Here is an 11,464-nt window from a genome sequence, read left to right on the forward strand (position 1 = left end):
GATACTGTGAAATAATATATTTATTGATCATCATTTTTATTCAGGCAGCGGGGCGCAAACAGGCACATTTTTGAACACCCTTGAGGAAGTAGAAATGAAAATGACGTCGGATCTGTGAGAAGTTGGCAAATATTTATTTATACTTGTATTTTGTGTTGATTCAAGTAAAACATGGACAGATTCACATGGTCAAATGGTCTTCTGGAAATGAATGAAACATTGGTGATTCAACAACGAGGTGTCAAACTTTATGACGGAGAAGACAAGGTATGATGTTAACTAGTTCGCAAGGAAAACAGCTAGTTAGCCAAGTTAGCCAACGTTACATTGTTAGCTAGCCATCTAGCTAAATGTGTTATTTTGAAATAGTGGAATAAATCTAGTCAACTAGCTAATCGGAAATAAAATAACGTCACTGGTTGGTTGCATGGGCGTGTTTTTTTGTTGTTGTTTTTTTGTTGCCTTGACAAACATGTTTACGAGGTCATTGTTGATGTTTACAACAGTGCTGTCAGACTAAATACACATTTCTGCATGACCCATATATCTGACCGTTTGTTGTCCCTCTCTCGCTCTGTCTTTGCACCAGGCCAAGTTGGATGTTGGAATTGTTCTGCTGAGTACTCACCAGTTGATATGGAGGGACCTGAAGAATCATGTAAAGTGACACTTTATAAAAATATATGGGTAACACCCTCCAACAGCTTTATCTGCATAATAGCCAGTGTGATTTTTGATGCTTTTCCTGACCTTTTCTATGTTCCTGATTATGATGGTGTCTAGTATTTACTCTCTTAACGTGTGTGTGTGTGTGTGTGTGTGTGTGTGTGTGTGTGTGTGTGTGTGTGTGTGTGTGTGTGTGTGTAGGAATGCTGCATAGCCATACCCCTTTCTCAGATCATCTACTTTGAGGAACAAGCTGCGGGTATCGGAAAGAGGTGACTCCTAATTAAACCATGTAGCCTATTGAAACAATACCCACCACTTTGTAGCAGGACAACTCACATGTCACATGTATGTACGCGTGACTACTGTAAGTCGCTTGGATAAAACAGAACACCTTCTCTCTCTCTCTCTTGACTATGCTTTCATCATTGATCTATGACAGAACATCCTCTCTCTCTCTCTCTGTCTCTCTCTCTCTCTCTGTCTGTCTCTCTGTCTCTCTCTCTCTGTCTCTGTCTCTCTCTCTGTCTCTGTCTCTCTCTCTCTCTGTCTCTCTCTCTCTCTCTCTCTCTCTCTCTCTCTCTCTGTCTGACGCTGCAGTGCCAAGATAGTGGTCCACCTGCACGCTTCCCCGGCCAATAAGGAGCCAGGACCCTACCAGCAGAGCAAGTTCTCCTACTTCAAACTGTCCTTCAAAGAGCATGGACAGATAGAGGTAGTAATACTAATAATATAGTAGTATTATTATTACAATTATAGTATTATTAATATTACTATTATAGTATTATTATATTACTATTATAATATTATTACTATTATTATTATAGTATAATTTATATTACTATTATTATAGTATTATTATTATTATTATTATATGCTAGTCATCAATGGCGCTGTTTATTTTCTAAAGCATTACTTGTCCTAACCTGGGTATCTTCAACCTTGAGGACGTCAGGGAAAAAAAACTCCTGGTACCGCCCCCGTCTCCGTAGGGTCGGAACACGCCCCCCGTCCCCGTAGGGTCAAAACACCTCCCCGTAGGGTCAAAACACCTCCCCGTAGGGTCAAAACACCTCCCCGTAGGGTCAAAACACGCCCCCGTAGGGTCAGAACACACCCCCGTAGGGTCAGAACACGCCCCCGTAGGGTCAAAACTCACTATTATTAATAGTATTATTATTATTGATGGTATTATTATTACTATTATAGTATTATTATTAATAGTATTATTATTACTATTAATTGTATTACTATTATTACTATTATATTATTAGTATTATTACTATTACTGTATGTAGGCCGTACTCACATTTGCATTTCAGTCATTTAGCAGATGCTCTTATCTATCCAGTTCATCGTACTTGGTAGTCAGTAGACATTTGTTGTTATTGTTGTTATTATAGGCTCTATTTGTAAAAGCTGAATTACTGTACACAACACAGTAGCTAGTGATACTATGAGAGTAGTACCATTGGATACTGCCTAGTGACACTGTAAATATGTGATTGGTCTTGTGTGGCTCAGTTGTTAATCGCGTGAACAGACTGTAACCGAAAGGTCACTGGTTCCAATCCCCGAGGTGAAAAAAATCGGTCTGTTCCCTTGAGCAACGGGACTTAACCCTAATTAATCCTGTAAGTCTCTCTGGATAAGAGCATCTGCTGAATGACTGAAATGTAAATGTACCCAAATGTAAATACCATTGAATGAGCAGTGAGTGAAACTGTAGTCCGATACGTGCAGATTTAGAGCCAAAATGGCATCGTGTTTGTTTTTCTATACTGACTCTGAGCCATCATGGTGTCTGTCTGTGTGTGGGTAGTTCTTCCGAAGGCTGACCGAGGAGTTGAGCCAGAAGAGATGGGAGAGTACGCCCATGTCACAACCCATCCCTACGGCAACCAACTCACAGGTCAGAGGTCGTCATAGAACAGACAATCTACTCTACTATACTCTCCTCTGCTATACTCTCCTGTCCTCTGCTATACTCTCCTCTGCTATACTCTCCTCTCCTGTCCTCTGCTATACTCTCCTCTCCTCTGCTATACTCTCCTCTGCTATACTCTCCTCTGCTATACTCTCCTCTCCTCTGCTATACTCTCCTCTGCTATACTCTCCTCTCCTCTGCTATACTCTCCTCTGCTATACTCTCCTCTCCTCTGCTATACTCTCCTCTCCTCTGCTATACTCTCCTCTGCTCTGCTATACTCTCCTCTCCTCTGCTATACTCTCCTCTGCTCTGCTATACTCTCCTCTCCTCTGCTATACTCTCCTCTGCTATACTCTCCCTCCTCTGCTATACTCTCCTCTCCTCTGCTATACTCTCCTCTGCTATACTCTCCTCTCCTCTGCTCTCCTCTCCTCTGCTATACTCTCCTCTGCTATACTCTCCTCTGCTATACTCTCCTCTCCTCTGCTATACTCTCCTCTGCTCTGCTCTCCTCTCCTCTGCTATACTCTCCTCTCCTCTGCTATACTCTCCTCTGCTCTGCTATACTCTCCTCTCCTCTGCTATACTCTCCTCTCCTCTGCTATACTCTCCTCTGCTATACTCTCCTCTCCTCTGCTATACTCTCCTCTGCTATACTCTCCTCTCCTCTGCTATACTCTCCTCTGCTATACTCTCCTCTGCTATACTCTCCTCTGCTATACTCTCCTCTGCTATACTCTCCTCTCCTCTGCTATACTCTCCTCTGCTATACTCTCCTATACTCTCCTCTGCTATACTCTCCTCTCCTCTGCTATACTCTCCTCTCCTCTGCTATACTCTCCTCTGCTCTGCTATACTCTCCTCTCCTCTGCTATACTCTCCTCTGCTCTGCTATACTCTCCTCTCCTCTGCTATACTCTCCTCTGCTCTGCTATACTCTCCTCTCCTCTGCTATACTCTCCTCTGCTATACTCTCCTCTCCTCTGCTATACTCTCCTCTCCTCTGCTATACTCTCCTCTGCTATACTCTCCTCTCCTCTGCTATACTCTCCTCTGCTATACTCTCCTCTCCTCTGCTCTCCTCTCCTCTGCTATACTCTCCTCTGCTATACTCTCCTCTGCTATACTCTCCTCTCCTCTGCTATACTCTCCTCTGCTCTGCTCTCCTCTCCTCTGCTATACTCTCCTCTCCTCTGCTATACTCTCCTCTGCTCTGCTATACTCTCCTCTCCTCTGCTATACTCTCCTCTCCTCGGCTATACTCTCCTCTGCTATACTCTCCTCTCCTCTGCTATACTCTCCTCTGCTATACTCTCCTCTGCTATACTCTCCTCTGCTATACTCTCCTCTGCTATACTCTCCTCTGCTATACTCTCCTCTGCTATACTCTCCTCTACTCTGCTATACTCTCCTCTCCTCTGCTATACTCTACTCTGCTATACTCTCCTCTGCTATATTCTCCTCTGCTATATTCTCCTCTGCTATATTCTCCTCTGCTATACTCTCCTCTCCTCTGCTATACTCTCTTCTGCTATACTCTCCTCTCCTCTGCTATACTCTCCTCTACTCTGCTATACTCTCCTCTGCTATACTCTCCTCTCCTCTGCTATACTCTCCTCTCCTCTGCTATACTCTCCTCTGCTATACTCTCCTCTGCTCTCCTCTCCTCTGCTCTCCTCTCCTCTGCTATACTCTCCTCTGCTCTCCTCTCCTCTGCTATACTCTCCTCTCCTCTGCTATACTCTCCTCTCCTCTGCTATACTCTCCTCTCCTCTGCTATACTCTCCTCTGCTATACTCTCCTCTACTCTGCTATACTCTCCTCTGCTATACTCTCCTCTCCTCTCCTCTGCTATACCCTCCTCTGCTATACTCTCCTCTCCTCTGCTATACTCTCCTCTCCTCTGCTATACTCTCCTCTCCTCTGCTATGCTATACTCTCCTCTGCTATGCTATACTCTACTCTCCTCTGCTATACTCTCCTCTGCTATACTCTCCTCTCCTCTGCTATGCTATACTCTCCTCTCCTCTGATATACTCTCCTCTCCTCTGCTATACTCTACTCTCCTCTGCTATACTCTACTCTCCTCTGCTATGCTATACTCTCCTCTCCTCTGCTATACTCTACTCTCCTCTGCTATACTCTACTCTCCTCTGCTATGCTATACTCTCCTCTCCTCTGCTATACTCTACTCTCCTCTGCTATACTCTACTCTCCTCTCCTCTGCTATACTCTCCTCTCCTCTCCTCTGCTATACTCTCCTCTCCTCTGCTATACTCTCCTCTGCTATGCTATACTCTCCTCTGCTATGCTATACTCTCCTCTCCTCTGCTATGCTATACTCTCCTCTCCTCTGCTATACTCTCCTCTCCTCTGCTATACTCTCCTCTCCTCTGCTATGCTATACTCTCCTCTCCTCTGCTATACTCTCCTCTCCTCTGCTATACTCTCCTCTCCTCTGCTATGCTATACTCTCCTCTCCTCTGCTATACTCTCCTCTACTCTCCTCTGCTATACTCTCCTCTCCTCTCCTCTGCTATACTCTCCTCTCCTCTGCTATACTCTCCTCTGCTATACTCTCCTCTGCTATACTCTCCTCTCCTCTGCTATACTCTCCTCTCCTCTACTCTCCTCTGCTATGCTATACTCTCCTCTGCTATACTCTCCTCTGCTATACTCTCCTCTCCTCTGCTATACTCTCCTCTCCTCTACTCTCCTCTGCTATGCTATACTCTCCTCTGCTATACTCTCCTCTGCTATACTCTCCTCTCCTCTGCTATACTCTCCTCTACTCTCCTCTGCTATGCTATACTCTCCTCTGCTATACTCTCCTCTGCTATACTCTCCTCTGCTATACTCTACTCTGCTATACTCTACTCTGCTATACTCTCCTCTGCTATACTCTCCTCTGCTATACTCTCCTCTGCTATACTCTCCTCTGCTATACTCTCCTCTGTTATACTCTCCTCTGCTATACTCTCCTCTGCTATACTCTCCTCTGCTATACTCTCCTCTGTTATACTCTCCTCTGCTATGCTATACTCTGCTATACTCTCCTCTCCTCTGCTATACTCTACTCTGCTATACTCTCCTCTGCTATACTCTCCTCTGCTATACTCTACTCTGCTATACTCTCCTCTGCTATACTCTCCTCTGCTATACTCTCCTCTGTTATACTCTCCTCTGCTATGCTATACTCTCCTCTGCTATACTCTCCTCTGCTATACTCTCCTCTGCTATACTCTACTCTGCTATACTCTCCTCTGCTTTTCTCTCCTCTGCTATACTCTCCTCTGCTATACTCTCCTCTGCTATATTCTCCTCTGCTATATTCTCCTCTGCTATACTCTCCTCTCCTCTGCTATACTCTCCTCTCCTCTGCTATACTCTCTTCTGCTATACTCTCCTCTCCTCTGCTATACTCTCCTCTACTCTGCTATACTCTCCTCTGCTATACTCTCCTCTCCTCTGCTATACTCTCCTCTCCTCTGCTATACTCTCCTCTGCTATACTCTCCTCTGCTATACTCTCCTCTGCTATACTCTCCTCTGCTATATTCTCCTCTGCTATATTCTCCTCTGCTATACTCTCCTCTCCTCTGCTATACTCTCCTCTCCTCTGCTATACTCTCTTCTGCTATACTCTCCTCTCCTCTGCTATACTCTCCTCTACTCTGCTATACTCTCCTCTGCTATACTCTCCTCTCCTCTGCTATACTCTCCTCTCCTCTGCTATACTCTCCTCTGCTATACTCTCCTCTCCTCTCCTCTGCTCTCCTCTCCTCTGCTATACTCTCCTCTGCTCTCCTCTCCTCTGCTATACTCTCCTCTCCTCTGCTATACTCTCCTCTCCTCTGCTATACTCTCCTCTCCTCTGCTATACTCTCCTCTGCTATACTCTCCTCTACTCTGCTATACTCTCCTCTGCTATACTCTCCTCTCCTCTCCTCTGCTATACCCTCCTCTGCTATACTCTCCTCTCCTCTGCTATACCCTCCTCTGCTATACTCTCCTCTCCTCTGCTATACTCTCCTCTCCTCTGCTATACTCTCCTCTCCTCTGCTATGCTATACTCTCCTCTGCTATGCTATACTCTACTCTCCTCTGCTATACTCTCCTCTGCTATACTCTCCTCTCCTCTGCTATGCTATACTCTCCTCTCCTCTGATATACTCTCCTCTCCTCTGCTATACTCTACTCTCCTCTGCTATACTCTACTCTCCTCTGCTATGCTATACTCTCCTCTCCTCTGCTATACTCTACTCTCCTCTGCTATACTCTACTCTCCTCTGCTATGCTATACTCTCCTCTCCTCTGCTATACTCTCCTCTGCTATACTCTACTCTCCTCTCCTCTGCTATACTCTCCTCTCCTCTCCTCTGCTATACTCTCCTCTCCTCTGCTATACTCTCCTCTCCTCTGATATACTCTCCTCTGCTATGCTATACTCTCCTCTCCTCTGCTATACTCTACTCTCCTCTGCTATACTCTACTCTCCTCTGCTATGCTATACTCTCCTCTCCTCTGCTATACTCTCCTCTGCTATACTCTACTCTCCTCTCCTCTGCTATACTCTCCTCTCCTCTCCTCTGCTATACTCTCCTCTCCTCTGCTATACTCTCCTCTGCTATGCTATACTCTCCTCTGCTATGCTATACTCTCCTCTCCTCTGCTATGCTATACTCTCCTCTCCTCTGCTATACTCTCCTCTCCTCTGCTATACTCTCCTCTCCTCTGCTATACTCTCCTCTCCTCTGCTATGCTATACTCTCCTCTCCTCTGCTATACTCTCCTCTCCTCTGCTATGCTATACTCTCCTCTCCTCTGCTATACTCTCCTCTACTCTCCTCTGCTATACTCTCCTCTCCTCTCCTCTGCTATACTCTCCTCTCCTCTGCTATACTCTCCTCTGCTATACTCTCCTCTGCTATACTCTCCTCTCCTCTGCTATACTCTCCTCTCCTCTACTCTCCTCTGCTATGCTATACTCTCCTCTGCTATACTCTCCTCTGCTATACTCTCCTCTCCTCTGCTATACTCTCCTCTCCTCTACTCTCCTCTGCTATGCTATACTCTCCTCTGCTATACTCTCCTCTGCTATACTCTCCTCTCCTCTGCTATACTCTCCTCTACTCTCCTCTGCTATGCTATACTCTACTCTGCTATACTCTCCTCTGCTATACTCTCCTCTGCTATACTCTACTCTGCTATACTCTCCTCTGCTATACTCTCCTCTGCTATACTCTCCTCTGCTATACTCTCCTCTGTTATACTCTCCTCTGCTATACTCTACTCTGCTATACTCTCCTCTGCTATACTCTCCTCTGCTATACTCTCCTCTGTTATACTCTCCTCTGCTATGCTATACTCTGCTATACTCTCCTCTCCTCTGCTATACTCTACTCTGCTATACTCTCCTCTGCTATACTCTCCTCTGCTATACTCTACTCTGCTATACTCTCCTCTGCTATACTCTCCTCTGCTATACTCTCCTCTGTTATACTCTCCTCTGCTATACTCTACTCTGCTATACTCTCCTCTCCTCTGCTATACTCTCCTCTACTCTGCTATACTCTCCTCTCCTCTGCTATACTCTCCTCTGCTATACTCTGCTATACTCTGCTATACTCTCCTCTGCTATACTCTCCTCTCCTCTGCTATGCTATACTCTCCTCTGCTATACTCTCCTCTCCTCTGCTATACTCTCCTCTGCTATACTCTCCTCTGCTATACTCTCCTCTGCTCTGCTATACTCTCCTCTCCTCTGCTATACTCTCCTCTGCTATACTCTCCTCTGCTATACTCTCCTCTGCTATACTCTCCTCTGCTATACTCTCCTCTCCTCTGCTATACTCTCCTCTGCTATACTCTCCTCTCCTCTGCTATACTCTCCTCTGCTATACTCTCCTCTCCTCTGCTATACTCTCCTCTGCTATACTCTCCTCTGCTATACTCTCCTCTGCTATACTCTCCTCTGCTATACTCTCCTCTGCTATACTCTCCTCTGCTATACTCTCCTCTCCTCTGCTATACTCTCCTCTGCTATACTCTCCTCTCCTCTGCTATACTCTCCTCTGCTATACTCTCCTCTCCTCTGCTATACTCTCCTCTGCTATACTCTCCTCTCCTCTGCTATACTCTCCTCTGCTATACTCTCCTCTGCTCTGCTATACTCTCCTCTGCTCTCCTCTCCTCTGCTATACTCTCCTCTCCTATGCTATACTCTCCTCTCCTATGCTATACTCTCCTCTCCTATGCTATACTCTCCTCTGCTATACTCTCCTCTCCTCTGCTCTCCTCTCCTCTCCTCTCCTCTCCTCTCCTCTGCTATACTCTCCTCTCCTATGCTATACTCTCCTCTCCTATGCTATACTCTCCTCTGCTATACTCTCCTCTCCTCTGCTATACTCTCCTCTCCTCTGCTATGCTATACTCTCCTCTCCTCTGCTCTCCTCTCCTCTCCTCTCCTCTGCTATACTCTCCTCTGCTATACTCTCCTCTCCTCTCCTCTCCTCTCCTCTCCTCTCCTCTGCTATACTCTCCTCTGCTATACTCTCCTCTCCTCTCCTCTCCTCTCCTCTCCTCTCCTCTGCTATACTCTCCTCTGCTATACTCTCCTCTGCTATACTCTCCTCTCCTCTCCTCTCCTCTACTATACTCTCCTCTGCTCTACTCTACTGAACTTCCTAGTCTATTCTGTCATGTCCTTGTGTGGCTCTGTTGGTAAAGCATCTCTCATATTCTGATGTAATGTCTGACTGAGATGGAAAGACACCCAGGAATACAGTGGCTTGGTGTTTCAGCTAGGGATGTTAATTGACGGTTAACCTCCCAAAATACATTTGACCGGTCACGCTTATCGGTCTATAGGGCAATTTGTAGAATTTGGGGAGGAAGTCAATTTTCAGATTTGAACAAATCTCGTCAGTCATAAAACAACGGAGCAGTGTCTGGATCGACCGGAATTATAATTTTATAAATGACTAATGATAATGTACAGTGAGTTTATAGCAGGGAACATTTTATGGTGGTAGGGGTCACAAAACATCTGAAAATGTTGCAGTTTTAAAGTAAGTTTGCTGTAATTCTACACATTTTGCCATGGGGGTGGAGAGAAGATTTTGTAATGTTATAGCTAATTTAATGCGATTCTACATATTTTGCCATAGGGGCGGAGAGAAATGTTTGCCGTTTTTAATATGATGTCTGAGTGAGACTGACTAACAAAATCAATGAGGATCTCTGGATGCTATTTCAACCATGAGTACTAAGTTTAGTTAGCTGGTTACTAAGTTTAGTCAGCTGGTTGCTAAGTTTAGTTGCTAAGTTTAGTCAGCTGGTTGCTAAGTTTAGTCAGCTGGTTGCTAAGTTTAGTCAGCTGGTTGCTAAGTTTAGTCAGCTGGTTGCTAAGTTTAGTCAGCTGGTTGCTAAGTTTAGTCAGCTGGTTGCTAAGTTTAGTCAGCTGGTTGCTAAGTTTAGTCAGCTGGTTGCTAAGTTTAGTCAGCTGGTTGCTAAGTTTAGTCAGCTGGTTGCTAGTCTAAAATGGAGCTGACAAGGACTAATTGAGTGACTGACATAGACTACATGGTCTAAAGTATGTGGACACCTGCTCGTCTAACATCTCATTCCAAAATCATGGATATTAAAATGGAGTTGGTCCCCCCCTTTGCTGCTATAACAGCCTCCACTCTTCTGGGAAGGCTTTCCACTAGATGTTGGAACATTGCTGCAGGGATTTTCTTCCATTCAGTCACGAGCATTAGTGAGGTCGGGTACTGATGTTGGGTGATTAGGCCTGGCTCGCAGTCGGCGTTCCAATTCATCCCCAAGGTGTTCGATGGGGTTGAGGTCAGGGCTCTGTGCAGGCCAGTCAAGTTCTTCCACACCGATCTCGACAAACCATTTCTGTGTGGACCTCTCTTTGTGCAGGGGGGCATTGTCATGCTGAAACAGGAAAGGGCCTTCCTCAAACTGTTGCCACAAAGTTGGAAGCACAGAATCATCTAGAATGTCATTGTATGCTGTAGCGTTAAGATTTCCCTTCACTGGAACTAAGGGGCCTGAACCATGAAAAACAGCCCCAGACCATTATTCCTCCTCCACCAAACTTTACAGTTGGCACTATGCATTGGGGCAGGTAGCGTTCTCCTGGCATCCGCCAAACCCAGATTCGTCTGTTGGACTGCCAGATGGTGAAGCGTAATTCATCTTTGCAGAGTCCAATGGCAGCAGGGCAGAAATTTGACTAACTGACTTGTTGGAAATGTGATATCCTATGACGGTTCCACGTTGAAAGTCACTGAGTTCTTCAGTAAGGCCCATTCTACTGCCAATGTTTGTCTATGGAGATTGCATGTCGGTGTGCTCGATTTTATACACCTGTCAGCAAAGTGCGTGGCTGAAATAGCCGAATCCACTAATTTGAACCGGTGTCCTTAGGGAGTTAATGGATGATGGACTAGGGAGTTAATGGATGATGGACTAGGGAGTTTTTTGGACTGTTGCCTTATGGGCCCCTGGTTGTTAAAATATGGATCAGGGTACAGGGATGTGCTGTTGTTCCTGAGCCCTTTCCTTCCTCTCACATACTGGGACTATTGTTGCTTTGTGTGTGTTGTGTGTTGGGTCAGAGCTCTTCAAGGCAGTCTCTCTCTCTCTGTCTCTCTCTCTCTCTCTATGATTCTCTCTCTCTGTGATTCTCTCTCTCTCTCTGTGATTCTCTCTCTCTCTCTGTCTCTCTCTCTCTCTCTCTCTCTATGATTCTCTCTCTCTCTGTGATTCTCTCTCTCTCTCTCTCCCCCTGTGATTCTCTCTCTCTCTCTCTGTGATTCTCTCTCTCTCTCTGTGATTCTCTCTCTCTCCTCTGATG

The 11,464-nt window shown here is 45.5% G+C and overlaps 1 protein-coding gene across 1 annotated transcript in view; it reads left to right on the plus strand.

Moving 5' to 3' along the window:
- Nucleotides 1–79: 79 nt before the first annotated feature.
- vps36 (vacuolar protein sorting 36 homolog) overlaps nt 80–11,464 on the plus strand; it is a gene marked incomplete in the record, with an annotated part of 30,860 nt that continues 19,475 nt past the window's right edge. Inside the window, 5 exon segments of the mRNA XM_029770397.1 lie at nt 80–267; nt 590–658; nt 868–938; nt 1,267–1,381; nt 2,489–2,578. Coding sequence (XP_029626257.1) covers nt 172–267; nt 590–658; nt 868–938; nt 1,267–1,381; nt 2,489–2,578 — 441 coding nt within the window.

Source organism: Salmo trutta, chromosome 12 (assembly GCF_901001165.1).
Source record: "Salmo trutta chromosome 12, fSalTru1.1, whole genome shotgun sequence".
Lineage (NCBI taxonomy): Eukaryota > Metazoa > Chordata > Actinopteri > Salmoniformes > Salmonidae > Salmo > Salmo trutta.